At 39.0% G+C, this 20695-nt stretch overlaps 2 protein-coding genes across 9 annotated transcripts in view; both read left to right on the top strand.

The window, feature by feature from the left end:
- The window catches only part of LOC127673663 (zinc finger protein 431-like), a 37269-nt gene extending 28561 nt beyond the window's left edge, over positions 1–8708 (top strand). For 5 of the 6 annotated variants that reach the window (XM_052169455.1, XM_052169457.1, XM_052169454.1 and 2 more), the window contains 3 exons: positions 5242–5368; positions 5561–5621; positions 6950–8708. In XM_052169455.1, coding sequence (XP_052025415.1) covers positions 5242–5368; positions 5561–5621; positions 6950–7928 — 1167 coding nt within the window. In that variant the 3' untranslated portion in view covers positions 7929–8708. The remainder of the gene's footprint in view (positions 1–5241; positions 5369–5560; positions 5622–6949) is intronic. The other variant, XM_052169458.1, reaches the window with a different exon arrangement.
- LOC127673655 (zinc finger protein 431-like) overlaps positions 1–20695 on the top strand; it is an 826992-nt gene that overhangs the window by 748700 nt on the left and 57597 nt on the right. The window lies entirely within an intron of this gene.

Raw genomic sequence — 20695 nt, forward strand, 5'->3', positions numbered from 1 at the left:
ATTTTTGTTATTCCAAATGAATTTGCAAATTGTTCTTTCTAATTCTATGAAGAATTGAGTTGGAATTTTGATGTTTTTTTCATTGAGTTTGTTTATATATTGGATTACATTAATGGATTTCCATGTATTTAACCATTCCTGAATTCTTGGGATAAAGCCTACTGGATCATGGTGAATGAATATTTTGATGTGTTCTTAGATTCCGTTTGTAAGAACTTCACTGAGTATTTTTGCATCAATATTCATAGTGGAAATTGGTCTGAACTTCTCTGCCTTTGTTGGTTATTTTTATAGTTTAGCTATCAGTGTACTGGCTTCAAAGAAAGAGTTGGGTAGTGTTCCTTATCTTTCTATTTTATGGACTAGCTTGAGAAATATTGGTAGTAGGTCTTTGAAGGTCTGATATAATTCTGCACTAAAACCATCTGGCCATGTGCTTTTTTTTGATTGGGAGACTTGTAACTACTGGGTCTATTTCCTGGGAGTTATAGGACTGTTTAGATGGTTTATCTGATTCTGATTTAACTTTGGTACCTGGTATTGGTCTACAAACTCATCCATTTCATCTATATTTTCCAGTTTTGTTTTATATAGACTTTTGTAGTAGGATCTGATTATTTGTTGAATTTCCTCAGTTTCTGTTATTATATCTCCCCTTTCATTCTTGATTTTGGTAATTTGGATACTGCCTCTGGGCTCTCTGGTTAGTTTGGCTAAGCATTTATCTATCTTGTTGTTTCTCTGGAAAATGATAGATCTTCACCTATTTTTGTCTTCTGAAACTTTACTAGTTAGAATTGTGAGCTTCTTGAGTTTTTTGACAATTTGGGAAACAATTTTAGTTTCTGCTTCTTTATCATAAAGGCTTGCCTCTCCTCATTTCTTGGCAAGTCTGTGTTTTCCAGATGTTTCAATCAATTTTCTCTTTTTGTGCTATCTAAGCAATTGATATGGTTAACACATTCGATTTGGGTTTTTAAAACTTTATGAATTATTATTGTCTCTTTGTCCTAATTAGTTTTGGTTTCCAACATATTAGAAGCTACACTCATCTGAGGGAGCATCACTGGAGCCATGCCCTCATCTGAATCTTTGGATGCTTTGTCAGTGAGAAATTGTATTGAATGATGAATCCTATGGGAAGTCTCTTACACTGAGTGTGGCAGGATCCCTACGCAAGTGAGCTTGGGCTGGGAAAGAGGAGTAGCTGAGCATTAGTCAGTGACCAAGGGAGGGTGCAAGCCAAGAAACAATGGTTCTCCATCATTTGTTTGTTTGAGTTGTTTGTTTTTGTTTCTTTCTTTTTTGTTAAACTTTATTTTCATGAAGCTTTAATTTTTATCCTAAGCGTCTAAGATTATGGACTGTGATTTGACAGGACCAAACAAGACCTGAGATGCCTTTGATTTGAGGATTCAATCACAGCAGCAGAGTAGCAAAGCAACAACAGCAGCAGCAGCAGCACCAACAACAAGGTGATTTGGCTGCTGGATGGAACCTGGAAATGTTTTTTCTTGGAGAGATGTGGAAAATATCAGAACTTAAGATGATAAATAGTATAGAAAGCTGTACTCAGAGCTTAACCAGCTGTTCTTGTAGGATCTGGAAGAGAAGTATGCTGAGAGTAATTTAGACAGAGGGACTGTTTGGTCATAGGATTTCAGTAGAAAATAGATTCCATGAGAACTTTAGCCAGAGGTCATTTGTGTGATATTCTGACCCTAAATCTTTCTCATTCTGCCTATGCTCTGAGAAATTGAGTAAGACAGAGTTCCAAATAATAGGGTGTATTCTTAGATGGAATATTGAATCTGTGGGATGATTATTACTGGGGATTCATTCAGGACTACAGTGAAAGAAGAAAGCAACAAGTTGGGCTTAAACAAATGCCAAGTCTGTGGTTTGTAGAGAAAGATATCACTGGAAAGTTTCAGATGGCTGCCAAATATTGAAACAAAGGTAGGAATCTTCAAACAGAGTTTCACCGTTAAAGTGAAGGTCTTTGCTGTGATTGGAAGCCTAAGATGATACCCCAAGGGAAACACTCCCTACTGTTAATCTTCTACTAATGCAAGGAGTAGGCAAAGTGACTCACTGACCAGGAAGGAACTCCATACAAAACTTGCTACAGCTGTGGTTCAAGCGTGGCAGGCTCCATTCCTATTTAGATTCCAAACTTGCAGGATCGCCCAAGTTCTGGAAACAAGAAAGGTGCAAAATTTAAGGTCATGGATTCTTCCTTTGTGGTTTCAGTTCAGCACTGTTCCATCCATCCCTGTTTGGCAGATTCATAGCCCTAGCGAGGGAGGATACTGTGACAGAGAATTGCATGAAGCTGTGAGGATGAAGTCTGAGTTGCATTTTGAGAGCACACGATGCTGAGAAACCTCTGCTCTGAGACACCGGCCACGGAAAGCAGCATATAGGGGGCGGAACCTAAACCTTGAGATGTATAATAGGTTGCAGGGATAGAGCCATCTAAACCTTTTGAAACTGAGGCCCCCATGTGTCTGAGACAGAGTTTCAGCATTGTATGTCCTGAGGGGTTTCTTGCTTTGGTCTAAAGTTCCTTTTCTCTGTACACATCCCTATTGACTTGAGTCTATTGGAATGGGAAAGGGTATTTCGTGCCATTGTATGTTGGAAAGATATAGCTTGCTTTCTGATTTTACAAGCTGTGGCAATCAAGAGATTTTCTTGAGTGTCAGAAGAGACTTTGGGCATTTGAAAAGTGTAAACAGCTCTTACTGATTAATATGATCATTGAAGTTAAACAAAATGCATTTTCATCATGGGATAATTATGAGCCTCTAGTAACCAGGGTCAGAATGTAGTTGATAGTGTCAAAATGTTCCCAGAATAGCTTAATGTATTTGAACACTTGTCTCTCCTTTTTTGTTTTTTGTTTTTGGGAGAGCTTATAATGTTAGGGTCTAAGAATCACTGAAGGAAGACCCCAGTTTCAAATAGTATGCAAAAGCAAAGAGTGTTTTATTCTGTAGAATTCCTGCATGGAAGTGTCTACCATTCACTAAGATGGAGACAGACATGTAAGCGTTACAAGGTCAATTTAAAGCCAGTTTGGGAAATTCCAGGGAGAATAAGGTCACTTTTGTCCTTATCGCTTTGTTCTATTTCCAGAGATATGTGTGTCTTTCAGATTGGTGAAGTCCTAGGGAATATTGGGGAATTCAGTGGACTTTCCAGAACTGTTACTGATTAACTATTCTTGGCACAGGCCTGGTGATGGGAGCAGCTCCTGGGAGCACCTGATTGGCTGCCAGTGAGGGTTGATTTTACTGGAATTAACTTGTTTTGGACTTCTCCAGTTCTGGGAAATAGAAACTTAGGCCCTGTCTCCCAACTGCCAGTTTGTAGCTTGTCATGGAGTCAGCCTGGCTCTGACAACGCCATACTCTCAATAGAAGCTTTTGTAGGAGGAACCTTTCTAGATTCCTGTTTTTTTTTCCTTTTTCTTTTTTTTCTTTTAGTATAGATTCTTTATTTGAGATGATGTTTGAGTGTCTATAGACTTAACACATTTCCTCTGTGTGTGTGTGTGTGTGTGTATGTGTGAGATTGTGTGTGTGTGTGTGTACTGTGTTGTGGTTGAACCTGATCAGTCAGCTTTTTTCTCATGTAGTTTGCCTTCACCATTGTAGACTCTATTACTAAATCATATTAGATGCAGTAGAAGTAATTGTTCTTCAATGGTAAGCTATTTTGTGAGCCTGGCAATTTTACATTTTTAATTTAGTAGCATTTGTTTTTGTTTTTGAAGACAAAGTTTCTCCATAGCACTGGCTGACTGGCTGTCTCCATAGCATGGCTGTCCATGTAGAACATGGAGGTCTGGAACATAAAGGTCTTCCCGACTCTGCTCCCAGGGTGCTGACATTAAATGTCGGCCAAGATGCCTGGCTTTTTGTTTGTTTGTTTGTTAGCTTTTATACTATTCTGCTGATGGCCCTGGAATGTAGGTTTTGGTACATGTTAAGCATATATTGTTGTGTTTATATCTGCATTGTGAATGTTTAAACTTGGGAGAGAGAATATTCTCCTTCTTTGGATGGCATGTACTCATGACATTAATACTGCCTGAGCTTTTCGAGTCATTGAGTTGCAGGTGCACAAAATTCTTCATACCTGTTGTTTTTGTTTTGATTTTGATAAATGAACATTAGTATATATGCATGGGCACCTCTTGTATGCCTGGTCCTCTCAGTAGTCAGAAGATGGCATCCGAATTTCTAAGTTGGAGTAATGGATAGTTGACTGACAGCTAAGCACAATTATTTGCAAGACCAGCAAGGGCTCCTCTTTTCTGAGCCGTTGCTCCTGCCCTGTGTTAATCATTTAGGATCAGCATTTACATTGCTAATATTTCCATCTTTCTCAATGTAACTGTTTAAACATGTTTAAACACTTTCTTTTAGTAAGATCTCATTGCTGTTACAGGTTAAACCAGAGCACTTCAGAATTCTAGAAGATGAATACAGAATAGGAGTGAATGTATAATTCTTTGTAGGAACTTCACTATCAACCTCTGAGTTCCTTCTCTTTCTTGTTTAATTTATTTTTACAGGGAAGACAGAGTCTGAATATGTACCCCTTGCTCTCCTGGATAGACCAGGTGGCAAACAACTCAATGAGATATACCTGCCTCTGCCTCCTGAATGGTGGGGTTAAAAGCAGGCATGAAGTTGGGCAGTAGTGGCGCATGCCTTTAATTCCAGCACTTGGGAGGCAGAGGCAGTCAGATTTCTGAGTTCGAGGACAGCCTGGTCTACAGAGTGAGTTCCAAGACAGCCAGGGCTACACAGAAAAACCCTGTCTCAAAAAAAAAAAAAAAAAAAAGCAGGCATGAGTCAATACACCAGCTTTCCCATCAGTTTTGCAGTTAGTCATACAGTTTTTCTGTTTCATGCTCAGTACTGTTTCTCTCTGTCTCTCTTCTCTCTCTCTCTCTCTCTCTCTCTCTCTCTCTCTCTCTCTCTCTCTCTCTCTCTCTCTCTGGCATTTCTCTTGCCAGGCTAGATCCTATTCCAAGAGCAAAGCAATGACTGAGGTAAACCTCATTCAGTTCCTGCTAAAATGACTTGATATTTACAGTAGAACTTCTGGGTCAAGAAATAAGTGAGGAAAGCACCAGAATTATGTGAATGTAACGTCAGTGAAACATATATATACAGTGTTGTCAGTATCCTGGTTTCTGTTGTACACATGTGTGGGATGTTTTAGAATACAGTGACCTATGATGATGTGCATATGAACTTCACGCAAGAAGAATGGGCTTTGCTGGATTTTTCTCAGAAGACTCTCTACAAAGATGTGATGCTGGAGACCATTAGGAACCTAACAGTTATAGGTAAGACACTGAACATTATTTCACTTTTTAATATAAGGGAACAAATGTTTCTTTGTTGTTGATTCTCTTCTATAATTTCTATTGAGAATGAGGAAGAATGAGGAAAATCAATCTAGTTCACTGAAGATAGTAATTTAAATTTTGCCTAATTTCCAATAATTTATCATGCATTTTTCTGGCACTATGTTTTAGGCTACAGTTGGGAAGACCAAAATACTGAAGAAAATTGTCAATGTTGTAGAAGACATGGAAGGTAAGGTTCATGTGCAAGTTGGTATGAGTATTCCTATGAAGAAATGCTAATGTGTCCCAGAAGTTTTAAAGAAGAGCAGGAGTGTAAAAACACACTGCTTTAAGTGTATAAATGATTTTTAAATTCTCACATATCCATGTACTTCATTGCTAGCTGTCTTATTTGTGTTTGCAAAGCATTCTTCTAAGAAAGAATATAAGGAAACAGTGACTGAATAGATATTTTCATTTGAATCATAGCTACATTGCAGTTACTCTTTAGAACTGCCAATCTATTTAGATGGATACCACTCACATATGAAAAAAGATAAATACATTGAATAGGTGTATATGTCCAAAGCCATCTAATAAGCAACTATTCCATAGTAAAGTTGGTGTTACCTCTTATACTCAGAAAAATATTGCTAAGTTCAATTGAGAGTGGCAGTCCAGAAGAGTAAAGAATGTTCTTGAAGATAAACCTTAGTCCATATATCACATGTTTATGATGAAGAAAAATCAAACTGTGTTAGTGCAATATGGACACCTTTCATTTGTTATTCTTATTGTAATAGGTATATCATATGATATAATGGATACAAGCCAAGTGAGCATAAGGATATTGAAAGAAGCAATGGACCCCTTTTCCTCTCCTAGAACCATTACAAGATGTTTCCCATTTTAGTAGACTTTCTCAGTGTGATATATGCTTATAATTTGTTGGTTTTCCAACTTCATTGGGAATATGTCCTCAAACTCACTGCAGAATATCCCTGATTAGTAGGAATGTGGAAATTCTTCTTTGTTTCTCTTGGTTCATGTTGCAATTTCAGTATGGAAATGTAGGCTATTTCACACTATAGGAAAATTTATGAACTCACTCAGTGTGGCAAAGCTCTGAGCTCTTCTAGTTCTCTTCAAATAGGTGAAAAACCTTATAGAGAAAAAGGATGCTACAATGTGAGGAGTGTATCAAGCACTCTTACCATTATAGGGATCTTCAAAGAAACAAAATAACTACCAGGAGGTGGTGGCTCATGCCTTTAATCCCAGCACTTGGGAGGCAGAGGCAGGTGGATTTCTGAGTTCAAGGCCAGCCTGGTCTACAGAGTGAGTTCCAGGACAGCCAGGGCTATATTCAGAGAAACCCTGTCTTGAACACCCCCCCCCCAAAAAAAAGAAACAAAATAACTCATAATGAAGGGGAAACCATGAATGTAAACAAAGTGATAAAACTTCAAGATCTGATTCCTCTTTGTAAATTTTAAAATTAATTCATGGAGATAAAAAGATTCATTGCTATAATCAATGTTTTATCAAAGCTTTCACATGTGCCAATTGGTTTTGCAGGGATGAGAGAAGTCATAATGGAGGGAAAGCCTCTGAATTTACTCTGTGTGATAAAGCTTTTGCATGTTGCAGTTATCCTCAAAGGCATGAAAGAATTCATACTGGAGAGAAACCCTGTGAAGCTAATCAATATGGTAAAGTCCTTACAGAACACAGTGATCTCCGAAAACATAACAGAACACATACTGGAGAGAAGCCCTACAAATGTAATGAATGTTGCAAAGCCTTTGCCTATCATAGTTTTCTTCAAAGACATAACAGAACACATACTGGAGAGAAACCTTACAAATGTTATCAATGTGGTAAAGCCTATGCATATCACAGTAGTCTTCAAGACCATAAAAGATCACATACTGGTGAGACACCCTATGAGTGTGATCAATGTGGTAAAGCCTTTACACGTTATACTGGTCTCAAATATCATAAAAGAACACATACTGGAGAGAAACCCTATGAATGTAATCAATGTGGTAAAGCCTTTGCATTTCATACTAGTCTCCAAGTTCATAAAAGAGCACATACTGGAGAGAAACCCTATGAATGTAATCAATGTGGTAAAGCCTTTACACGTCAAGATGTTCTTCAAGATCATAAAAGAATACATACTGGAGAGAAGCCCTATGGATGTAATCAATGTGGTAAAGCTTTTACACGTCAACAAGCTCTTCAAGATCATAAAAGAATACATACTGGAGAGAAGCCCTATGGATGTAATCAGTGTTGTAAAGCCTTTGCATTTCATACTAGTCTCCAAGTTCATAAAAGAATACATACTGGCGAGAAGCCCTATGGATGTAATCAGTGTGGTAAGGCCTTTACACGTCAAGATGTTCTTCAAGATCATAAAAGAATACATACTGGAGAGAAGCCCTATGGATGTAACCAATGTGGTAAAGCCTTTACACGAAAAAAAGCTCTTCAAGATCATAAAAGAATTCATACTGGAGAGAAACCCTTTGGATGCAACTCGTGGGGTTAATCCTTTGGATTTCACAGTAGACTTTGAATACACAAAAATACATACTGGAGAGAAGCCCTATGAATGTCATCAATGTGGTAACTCCTTTTCATAACCAAGTAATTGCTAAAAACATAAAAGAATGCATACTGGAGAGAAGCCTTACAAATATAATGAGTTTGATGAATACTTTTCACAACACCATAATCTCCAAATACATAAAACACATACTGGAAAGAAACTTTATGAGTGTTAAGCAACATGGTGAATCCTTTGCCTTTCATGTTCAACTTCAAATGTATGAAATAATTCACATTGAAGAGACTCCTTCTAAATGTAATTAATTTGGTAAAGCCTTTGCATTACATGATTATCTTCAAAGACATAAAAGAACACATAGTGAAGAAAATCCCTATGAATACAGTCAACTTGGTAAAGTCTTTGCAGTAGTCTCTGAATACATAAAAGAACATATACTGGATAGAAATCCTATGAATGTAACCAGTGTGGTAAAGTCTTTGTGGGTTACAATGATCTTTGAATATACATGTCCAATGGGAAATTGGCAATATTAGGAAATGTGGATTTGTTTGAGGTATTGTATCAATGTTTGGGTAAACTTTGAGGTCTTGTGCTTAAGCCCCACCCAGGGCAGAAGAAAGTCCTCTGGCTGCCTTCTAATCATGATATATAACTCTCTCCTCTTGTAGCACTGGACACTTCCATGCTTCCTGCCTTCATGATAATAGACCAAATCTGTGAATCTGCAAGGCATCCCCAATTAAATATTGTCTTTTATAAGAGTTGTCTTGGTCATGGTATCTTTTCACAGTAATGAAACACAGATTAAGATAAAAGGCAAGAAATAAATCACACTGGAGCGAAGCCCTATGAATGTATTGAATATGGCGAAGCGTCTGTACACTTTTATAGTCCTCCTTGTAATGAAAGTATTCAAACTGGAGAGAAACTGTATGAATGGAAGCCATGTTGTGAAGCCTTTGCCTTGCTCAGGTATCTCCAAATGCAGAACAGAACACAGAAAAATCTTATGAATATACTCAATGTGGTAAAGTCTTTGTGTTATGAGGTCTCTTTGGAGTCAACATACGTAGAACACTAGGTCGATGCAAGTGACAAAAATTTGTTGTGATCAAGCCATTGGAGATAGAGGGTTGGGTTGGAGAGTTAGAGCTACTGATAGGGCCTCAGAATAGACTTAGGAGTGGAAAGCAACCCTGATCCAAAATGCTGCAGAGCTTTAAGCTTGATACCCCAAAACATCTCTAATAAGTTATAATTAAATTTTCCACAAATCAGGATTTAGTAGTAGGTGCTTTTATTATTTTGCTGATCTTATCAGCTGATACAGAGTGTAGTTTTATGTTTACTGTTAGGGTTGGTCAATGTTAAGGGTTAGGATTACCTCTCAGGGTTAGTATTAGCTGGTGAAAGGGTTAGGGTTACAGGGTTAGCTTGAGGTTAGAGGGGTTACAGGTTAGAGTTTTAATTGGAAAAGCTCATTAGGGTTATGGGTCATGGTAAGGTTTGTAGTCAGGTGTTAGGGTTAGGATAACATGGTTGGTTAGGGTTAGGGTTAGAGGGTGTGGAAGTTTGAATATGTTTGGCCCAGGTAGTGGTACTATTTAGAAGTGTGGCTTTGGAAGTGTGTCACTGTTTGCACTGGCAATGGATATTTTATGGTTATACCATTTATAATTTTTTTTGTCAGTTCTCTCTACTTGCCAACATGGATGTTTAAGAGAAAACTCAAGGTCTTTCTTCCCAAAAGTCACTTTCTTTTTATGTTCAAACTTCATTTAGTAATTTCTTCAATGGATGTGGCATTGTTTTAGTAATTGGACTCTGTTTTTTTTTGTTGTTGTTGTTGTTGTTACTTACCTGCAGTTTGTTATGTGTGTTTTAATGTAGGCCCTGCAAGTTCTCTATCCCTAAAAGTACTGCATTACCAAATATGTAAACTATTTCTTCTAATCTCTTCAATAGATGTGCTAAGAAAATGCCCACATGTGTTTCAAGTAGGTAATTTAAGGTCTTTTTCAGAATGAGGATTAGGGTTATGGTTATAGTAAGGATTAGGGTTAGGGTAAGTGTAAGGAATAGTTTTAGTGTTACTGTTAGGGTTGGGAAATTGTAAGTGTTAGGGTAGGAATAGGATAAGTGTAAGTGTTGTGGTGTAGGTTGGTTTTGGGTTGGTGTGGCAATAGGGGTGGGGTAGGGTTAGCAACAGCCCTAGGGATAGGGCTATATCCCTATATTTAGCCTATAGGGATAGGGTTTAAAGTAATGTAAGTGTTAAGAGTACAGGTAAGTGCATTTGGTGTTTTGATTATTATGTGACAGGAGGAATGTCTTGTCTGGTCCAGTCTATTTGGAGTTCTGTAGGCCTCTTGTATGTTCATGGGCATCTCTTTCTTTAGGTTAGGGAAGTTTTCTTCTATAATTTTGTGTCTTCTTTCTATAATTTTGTTGAAGATATTTACTGGCTCTTTAAGTTGGGAATCTTCACTCTCTTCTATACTTATTCTTTAGGTTTTGTCTTCTTACTGTGTCTTGGATTTCCTGGATGTTTTGAGTTAGGCGCTTTTTGCTTTTTGCGTTTTCTTTGACTATTGTGTCAGTGTTTTCTATGGTATCTTCTGCACCTTAGATTCTCTCTTCTATCTCTTGTATTCTGTTGGTGATGTTTGCATCTATGACTCCTGATCTCTTTCCTAGGTTTTCTAACTCCAGGGTTGCCTCTCTTTGTGATTTCTTTATTGCTTCTAGTTCCAATTTTAGACCCTGGATGGTTTAGTTCATTTCTTTCGACCATTTGATTGTGATTTCTTGTAATTCTTTAAGGGATTTTTGTGTTTCCTCTTTAAGGGCTTCTTCCTGTTTACCTGTGTTCTCCTGTATTTCTTTAAAAGAATTATTTATGACTTTCTTAAGGTCCTCTCTCATCAACATGAGAAGTGATTTTAGATTTGAAAGTAATTTTAGATTAGCTTTGGTCATTAGCTAGTTTATTGTAATTGGGCTATACTTTAATGTCCAAATATTGTTCTTATTTTGGGTTTGTACCACAGTAAGGGTCAAGATTTTAGGCTTTACTAAAAGCAAAACAACAAAACAAACAAAAAGACTTTATCTTTTTATGTTCATTTAATAACATGTCCATCATTTTTATGATTGGTAGAAAAACATATATTGTGTTAAATATTGCAATAAAATAAATAAACTATAAAAGAAGAGTACAGGTGCCGGGCAGTGGTGGTGCACACCTGTAATCCCAGCACTCTGGGAGGCAAAGGCAGGCTGATTTCTGAGTTCGAGGCCAGCCTGGTCTACAGAATGAGTTCCAGGACAGCTGGGGCTATACAGAGAAACCCTGTCTCCAAAAACCAAATCCAAAAAAAAAGAAGAAGGAGAAGGAGAAGGGGAAGGGGAAGGGAAGGAGGAAGAAGAAAGAAGGAAGAAGAAAAGTACAGGTAAGTGTAAGGTTAGGGTAAATAGGAAAGGTAAGAGTAAATTTTAGAATTGGGGATATGATTGGGTTATGGTTAGAAGGGATAGGGGTTAGGTTTAGGGTTAGAGCTTAGGGTTGGTGATACAGAAGGGGTTAGGGTTAGAGTCAGGGAAAGCATTGGAGTCAGGGTTATGTTAGGGTCAGGAGTTATAAGCAGGGTAAGGTTAAGTTTAGGCTTGGAGTGGGTTAGTGTTAGAGTTAGAGGGAGTCAGCTACAAGAACTCACATACTCTCTGGAACACATTTGACTCAATGTGTTCTTTTTTTTTTCCCCCGGTTTTTTGGATTTGGTTTTTTTCGAGACAGGGTTTCTCTGTATAGCCCTGGCTGTCCTGGAACTCACTCTGTAGACCAGGCTGGCCTCAAACTCAGAAATCCGCCTGCCTCTGCCTCCCAGAGTGCTGGGATTACAGGTGTGCGCCACCACTGCCCGGCTCAATGTGTTCTTGCAGAGGAGTAGAGTGTTTGAAAAAATGATTTCTCGAGCCAGCCATCTTTGACCTCTTTGGTGGGTAATGGTGTTTGACTTATCAGGATTCAAGTTTAGAAATGGGAAGATTATAAAGATGAGATTCCGGGAAGGGAAGCCAGTGAGGCATCCTGGAATCCTATAGCTCTATACCTTTTTTTTTTAACTGCTTTATTCCATTGTTATTCTTTTATTTGTGATGAAATGGTATCTACAGCCCCATTTCATAACATGAGTAATCTACCTTAAGGATTCTTTCTGTGTAATGGAAGGCTCTGCTAAGTTAATTTATTGCTAAAGACAATTTTTGTCACCCAAATTTAGGACTTCTAGAAATCTCTGAGAAATACCAAGTCTTCTTTGGTCTATGCCCATGAATTAAGTGGCCTCAAGTCTTTACATCAAGATTAATGCAATGAAGTGAAAAGCCATTTATAGTTTTCAACAGTAGTTAAATGTTGATTGAAAATTACTCAGATAACAAATTATCTCCCTCTGTGACTAAATACTTGAAACCTGCTTGTAAACTCTATGCCCTAGCCTTGTTGCTTCCCAGTTAACCAGTGACTCTTCTGTAATTACCACACCTGCTTCTGTAATATGATCCCTCATGAATCCATTTTGGAGACTCGATCATGTGTTGTAGTGTCTTCCTGCTGGCCCTATCTACTTTCTTTCTTACTCTGTAGGATTCCTAGGATCCTTTCAGCTAGGCCTGACATAAATATAAAATCTAAGGCAGAGTTAAAACAACTTGCTTTACTTTATTATACAAAACTTAGAGTTTTCTGTATGCTGAACTACAGCATACAGAAATTCTCCTCAGGATAAAATAAGCCCAAAGTAAACTTCCTCCTCAGAAGGCTCATTTCTAGCTGTGTGATCAGTTAAAAAAAAGGTAGCAAGAGCTGGATGAGGTGAAAGATAGGTTCAGACAAGTTTTGACATGACAGCATAGGAGAAGCCACCTGATTCAGACCCAGGAGAGGAATATGACATTGAGCCTACAAGGTGAGAACAAGTTATCGCAGCAACAAGTAGAGACCATATCTTAGCAGAGGCAAGAACAGTTGCAGGTGTCAAAGATTAGTGACCTTTTTAAGACAGAAGGCCAAGAGTCAATGGAACAATCGGGGCATGTACATAAGGGTTATTAAGATGAGGCTGTGAGGACAGGTGCCAACTGAGGGCATCAGAGTACTGAAAGACACAATGTGTGTGTGGAAAGAGGAGTAGGGGGAGTAGGAAGTGTATTCCTGAATGTCTAACACTATATGGTGGGGAATGAACAGAGGAGTGAAATGGCTAAAAAAAAAAAATAAAAATAAAAAAAATATGTGAGTGTGCAAATAGAAAAGCCAGCGGTGAACAGTACATCTGAACTGTCCCCAAAGACATCAGAGCCTGTGCCGTTGGAAGGGCAGATCATGGCTTTGCAGCCCGAAGCTAATTCCTTAATGACAGGATGGGAACTAGGCTGAGACAGGGCTTGAGCTCGCTGGCAATATGGTAGAAGTTGATAGAAATCAACTAAATCATTCTAAGCCAAAACATACATAGTCAAGAAAAAAAAAGATTGTTATTTTCCCCCCTTTAAACTAGTAGTCTTCAATTACTTGTCCAATATGCATTTTTATATTTTATGTCTAAATTTATCGAGATACATTTATGCACATTATGGCTTGCTGAGAAGGAACACTATTTTTCTTGCCATTCCTTTTTTTCCCCAATGGACAAAATCCACTCTTCCGAGACAGACACATGCCTGAATGTGCTTCTTGAGGTCTCATCTCAATTTCTGTCTCAAATATCTTAACAATATGTCTACCAATACCATGCAGTAGCTTCATTGGCAAAGGTTTTAGCAAATATAATTTGTGTTTATGTGACATTCCCAATGCACTTTTAGCTGTGAGTGATAATAAACTTATTTCATAATCTACGCTGCATAGATACCACAGACTAATCAGAATTGGAATGCTTGCTTCCTTGCTGAAGAAGAATACCTGGCACCCCGCTGGGCTCGACATTTAGCTTTTGTTTCTCAGTGGTCAAGTCTGGACATTGGTAAGTCCAAGTCTGGGAGAAAAATTGGGTATGGCACTGATGGAACAGTTACTTTGGTATCTCAGAGAAAGCAGTAAGGGTGCACATTGGCATGCAAGTGACTGGGACAATTGTCTTGTCACATAGTTAAGTTTCAGTCCAAAGAGCTATTAAGTTAAGGTGAAGTTTTATTCCTTTTAAAAGAATAGTTTCCTTTTATAGTCCAGGCTGGTGTTGACTTGAGAATTGTCAGCTGAGTGCTCACTCCTTAATGACTCACCCCTAGTTTAGAAATCTATTAAAACTAGGAACTTAGGGAACTATTTTGTTGCCATTTTTCAGTCCACCCCTGGAATCGAGCAATAGTAAGATGTGTAGAAAGCATTTGCAATACTCCACCAGTGACGTGTAGCTCATACTCGAGAAGGCAAACATGCTTCCGTGAACATGGCCGGGTGCAAATGCTCTTATGCCCATCATCACATCGCTTAACAGCCCTCTACATCTCTCTGTTCTTTTTTCTACTGAATGTGAAATGTGGTAAATGGACTCAGAATCGCCTGACCATGAAAACAGGTCCGATGCTGTCAGGTAAATGGGGTAACGGTGGAAGTGGTGTAGAGTTGGGCAACGTTCTGCTGCAGTGCTGCAGTTGTCTTTGGGGTGAGTCAGAGTTTAAGAATGCCATCACTCTTACTCTTCTTTGGAGCAAAATTCCTGATTCATGTAAGTTATTGAAAGGAATGAGTCAACTTTACCCTAACATTGCAAGTCACTAGGAAAGCCCCACAGGGAACACTGACCTAGCTAAACCGGTGTTCACCCGCTTAGGTTCACTTCTTCAATGCCTTTGAGAAGCTCCATTGTCTCACATCTGAGACATACAACTGGTTAAACCAAGCTTCACGGAGTCTTTCTATTCCTACAGCTTAGTTTCATAAACTAAACATTGCCATAATTAATTGTTTGAAATAGTTAATCTATTTAATTGATTGAAATAGTTTTTCCAAGGCAATTGCAGGTTGAGGTTATATCATTCATACAAATGTACAGACTGCTTTTCAATGTTGTAACTTTCATGATTCTGTGTTCCCTTAATACTAATTAGGTCATACGTGATCAGTAAATAGGAGATTAGTGGAAATTGTGGCAGTCAGCACAGTTTTTCCCTTTAAACCTGTGAAAGACCTTTCGCAGAGACAAAAGCTGTATCCTCCCTATAGAAATGCCTTCCTTTTGTGAAAATTACATATAAAGTTTAGTGGCTCATTTAATGACTCCAAGAAATGAAGACTGCTTTATACTCACTTAAGGTCCCTGGAAAATTTCAAATAGAGATAAAAACTTGAAGACACTTCTGTCATGTTAAAAGAAATAATAATGATGAAGAATGATACCCTTGAGTTATATTTTAAATTTTGATTAATTTGATATGTGACTTTCTCCAAGGAATGCAACATGACTGTAGCTAAAAGACAATGGAGGCTGTTATGAGTAAACTTTTATTGCAAAGTCCCATGAAATTTTAACTGTATCAGTATAATTCTGTCTTAATAGCCTATCAAAATGACAGAGGCTGGTGAGAGGGCTCAGTGGTTAAGAGCACTCAGTGCTCAGTTTGCACATGCACATGGCCGCTCACAACTGTCTGTAACTGCAGTTCCAAAGAAACCGATGCTGGCACTGTTCTGGACAGCTTGAAACCAAATACACATAGGATATGCAGACAAACGCAAAGAGTGAAAAAGTAAATATCAGTTTTTAAAAGTGTGTGTGTGTGTGTGTGTGTGTGTGTTTCTGTGTATATCTCCATATGGTTGTGGAGGCCAGAGGAATTCAGATACCCTGGAACTGGAGTTGCAGGCCATTGGGACCTGCCTGATGTGGGTGGTAGAAACCGTATTGGGAACCTTCGACAGAATAGCCAGTGCTTTTAAAAAGCTCACATGAATCTTTATTATTCTTCTAGCGTGCTAATGTGCAAAGTTGGTTGGTTTTAATATTCTCTCTCTTTAATGCTATCTCTTCAGTCTCTCTGTTTAGTTGCAATTTTTGAGAACTGTGAAAAGAAGTGCATATCAACAAAATTGTTGTGAGTTTAGTGTATTTGGGACTTGGACAAAGAACATGCACAGCAAAGACAGGACTGAAGGTCTTTAACTACCTTGGCCTTCAGTAACTTCCCACAGTGATTTGCTCAACACATATTGTATATGAATTTGAGTTAAGTTGTACACTAAAGGACACTCTGTCAACAGCTGTTTACATTCGTATGTATGTGTGTAATTGAAAAGATAGTGCTAATTTTCATCCATTACAGTCTCACCGTGGCCTCCTCTGATTGCCAGCTGAGACTGAACAAACATCACGGAACCACTCCTGTGATGCTCACACATTATTTCTGAGACTGATTATATCAGGACCATCTTATACTTGAGAAAAGTAAATTTTTGTACTTTAAATAGTAAGCTTAGGTACCAGAGCTGTTTGTGTGTATGCACATATACACGTGCCAAAGCAAGAGTACTTTACAAAAAAATAAAGTCAGAAAATGGTTGTGATTCCAGACTTCTCCAACAAATTGATTTTCTTCAAAACATATATGTTAGTGCTTTGTAAGTAAATATTTCATTCATTAGAGGCACAGTTGTAATTGCAGCCATTTTTTAAAATTTCTGCTTCCCAGAGATCTAAATTCATAGACATTCACTCCTATGTAGGAGGATCTTGGCTTTTCCTGGTTTGTATCTGAGTCGCAACTCCTGCTACACACACACACACACACACACACAAACACACACACGCCTGCTGGAGAATGTGTGTTCACTGGGATAAGTTAAGTTGATCATATTTATTCCTCTTAACTAAGAGGTGACTTCAGATCTCTTGCTAGTGGTAAGTACAAAGCACTGATAGTAGCTACTAGAGATATTATTTTTCACTAGACCTCTGTGACATGCATGTTTTTTATTTATTTTATTTATTTACATTTCAAATGTTATCCCCTTTCCTGGTTTCCCCTCTGGAAACCCCCTATCCCATCCTCCCCCCCCCCCTGCTTTAGTCATGAGAGGAAATACAGAGACATAGCGTGGAGCAGAGACTAAAGGAAAGGCCACCTAGACACTGCCCCACCTGGGAATCCATCCCACATACAGACACCAAGCCCAGACTCTATAGTGGATGCCAAGAAGTGCTTATGGACAGGAGCCTGTATAGCTGTCTCCTGAGAGGCTGTGCCAGAGCCTGGCAAATACATAGGGGGATGCTCAGCCAACCATAGGACTGAGCACAGGGTCCCCAATGGAGGAGTTAGAGAAAGGACTGAAGGAGCTGAAGGGGTTTGCAACCCACAGGAAAACAGGCATATTGCTATAGGATTGAAGGAGAGGCTACTGTATCTCTAGGCCAGACTTTTGTACAGCCTTCTAATCTACCTCTACAGAAGCTATATAACAGATTCCTCCAAACTAAGTCAACCAGCAATTATACTCTTCTTTATTATCAGCATCCAGTGTTCATATTCTTCAAGGAATACCAGTTAGCATTATCAAACTGTTACAACATCCAACAAAGATAAATAGACTAATGGAGAGAGAGCAGATACAAACCCTCAAATTAGTCACTTGTATTCCTCCACCAGAAGTTGGCTAAGGAAACTCTAGTAGATAGACCAGATGTAGGAAATATCTACGGAGGCTTCCAAGTAAAATAACCAATACCAGCCGATAGATAACATTAACAAACCTGGAACTTCCAACCTGCAGCAGAAACCAGCTGCAGAAGATCAAGCAGCCATCTGGAGGTCTAGACAGAATGATCCTGGACAGAATCCTCTCTGTCCTCTTCAGGAACAAGCTTCTAGTTTTCTGCAACCAGTTTAATTTTATGTGATAATAACAACCAAGAATGGAAAACGTTTACCGTTTTTTGTTCTTATCAAACATAGAATTTTTAATAGTGATAGCTACTTGCTGTTTTTATCTTTCCTTGTTACAGAATCAGGAGGGCAGCTTGACCTAGTGGGTTTTGGAAGACACTTGACCTAACCCTACATGGGTCTAGAGTAGAGAGCATTGGAGAAACCCCATTTCCAAAGCCTGGTTTTGTTGTTGCTGTTTGTTTTAAAGAACATGACAGTTTACCAATATAATGTCTCCAACACACATGCACTTGCATGCATATATGGAGGTTAGAGGTCATTACTGGTATCTCATCTATTGTTCTCCGTCTTATCTTTTGTTGTTGTTGTTGTTTCTTTTGTTTTTTGGATTTGTTTTTTTCAAGACAGGGTTTCTCTGTATAGCCCTGGCTGTCCTGGAACTCACTCTGTAGGCCAGGCTGGCCTCGAACTCAGAAATACACTTGCCTCTGCCTCCCAGAGTGCTGGGATTACAGGCGTGCGCCACCACCGCCCAGCCCATCTTATCTTTTAAGACAAAGTCTTTTTGAATCAGGACCTCGCTGATTTTGTTATTCTGACTGGCCAACTATTATCAAGGATCTGCCTAGCTCTGCCTCCCAGCACTAGGATCACTTCTCATCTGATATGGATTGAACTGAAGTCCTCATGCTTGCATAACAAACACTTTTCTCACTAAACCATCTCCCAGCCCTATTTTTCTTTTGGTGCTAGGGACTTTAGTAAGAGAGCTGTAGAAGCAGCACATTAGCAGATCATGTAAATTCCACTCTTGGAAGTGCATGCATTCCCTGCAATTACTTAAACAAAATGGCAGGTGATCTTAATGTCCTAAGGGTCTATGGAGTGCACTCTGGAGCTTCACAGTATGCAATCCATAACAGCAGTTGCCACAACATATTGTAACAGGACAGGTTAAAGCTGGAGATAGCAACACAAGGGCTCCATTACACCAGAGCACTCCAGTTGAATTTATTTCCACCTGTTTTAAGCTTAAGATTTTAAATTTAGATTTTCAGATTGCTACACTGAATATACAGAGTAGAAGTGAGATCAATCTTGTGTAGGCTTTTCCTTTTTATTGCTTAAGAAAAGTGTGAAGAAGGGCTGGAGAGATGGCTCAGCAGTTAAGAGCACCGACTGCTTTTCCAGAGGTCCTGAGTTCAATTCCCTGCAACCACATGGTGGCTCACAACCATCCGTAATGACATCTGATGCCTTCTTCTGGAGTGTCTGAAGACAGCTACAATGTGTTCACATGTAATAATAAATAAAGCTTTTAAAAAAAGAAAGAAAGAAACTGTGAAGAATAAGCCTCCCTCCATTTTAGACTTAAAAGCCATCTTATAGTAAAGACAAACTAGCTTCATTCTTATTTATGATCAGATTATTCTATACCTGAACGACCAATCTTTTGGGTTTATCCTCTGTTGTAGAGAACCTGATCTCAGGTTACATTCAAATTAACTAACAGGCCAGTATCTAGCACCAGTTTCCAGGCTATTTTCCAACATACCTATACCTCCAGGTTACAAGCCTGCTCCAGACCTTACACTTCCTAACAGCCACCAATGAGGAAGAAGAACCATAAGTTTATGGTTTGGCTCCCAGCACCAACCAATGTTGGTTATGCTAAAGGCCATATTGCCCCCTGCCAATCAAATGTGTACCAGGCTAGATGCTCCCTTCCTGTCTCTATAAACACTTGCCAGAAAGTAAGCTTAGGAACGCCCCTCCTGTTTTGCTGCCTCAGAGACAGTGGTGTGGCCCAGGCTCAAGTCTAAATAAAGAGACCCTAATACAATTCCATCTGAACCAATTCCTTGATGGTCTTTTAGGATTCATGAAGGCTTCCTGGCACAACATTTGGTGTTTTGGCCAGGAACTCCAAGGCCTCCAGGACCTGACCTGGAGGGTCTCAATAGTGGTAATGTCTGTCTGAGCCTGAGTCTGCCCATGTGTTTATGAACAGTAATTCCTGTCTGTTGCTATCTATGTGCCTGTGTGGTGCCACAATAATTCTAGTCTAAGTAATTCTGTAATACTGTGCTAGAAAGAGGCCTATAAAGAATGTTGTTTACAGATGCGCCTGGACGGTCATGCAACCACACAGGGGCCAGAATTTGTTGCTGGCCCTATAGCAGGGCTGGCCTATACTCAGAGTGCCACAGGTAACCACCTATCTTTTTTTTTTTTTTAATTATTTTATTCGATATATTTTTTATTTACATTTCAAATGATTTCCCCTTTTCTGGTCCCCCACTCCCCGAAAGTCACATAAGCCCCCTTCACTCCCCCTGTTCTCCCACCCACCCCTTCTCACTTCCCTGTTCTGGTTTTGCCTTATACTACTACACTGAGTCTTTCCAGAACTAGGGACCACTCCTCTGTTCTTCTTGTACCTCATTTGATGTGTGGATTATGTTTTGGGTATTCCAGTTTTCCAGGCTAATATCCACTTATTAGTGAGTGTATACCATGATTCATCTTTTGAGACTGGGTTACCTCACTTAGTATGATGTTCTCCAGCTCCATTCATTTGCCTAAGAATTTCATGAATTCATTGTTTCTAATGGCTGAATAGTACTCCATTGTGTATATAAACCATGTTTTTTGCATCCATTCTTCTGTTGAGGGATACCTGGGTTCTTTCCAGCATCTGGCAATTATAAATAGGGCTGCTATGAACATAGTAGAGCATGTATCCTTATTACATGCTGGGGAATCTTCTGGGTATATACCCAGGAGTGGTATAGCAGGATCCTCCGGAAGTGAGGTGCCCAGTTTTCTGAGGAACCTCCAGACTGATTTCCAGAGTG

Source organism: Apodemus sylvaticus, chromosome 23 (assembly GCF_947179515.1).
Source record: "Apodemus sylvaticus chromosome 23, mApoSyl1.1, whole genome shotgun sequence".
NCBI classification, from domain to species: Eukaryota; Metazoa; Chordata; class Mammalia; order Rodentia; family Muridae; genus Apodemus; species Apodemus sylvaticus.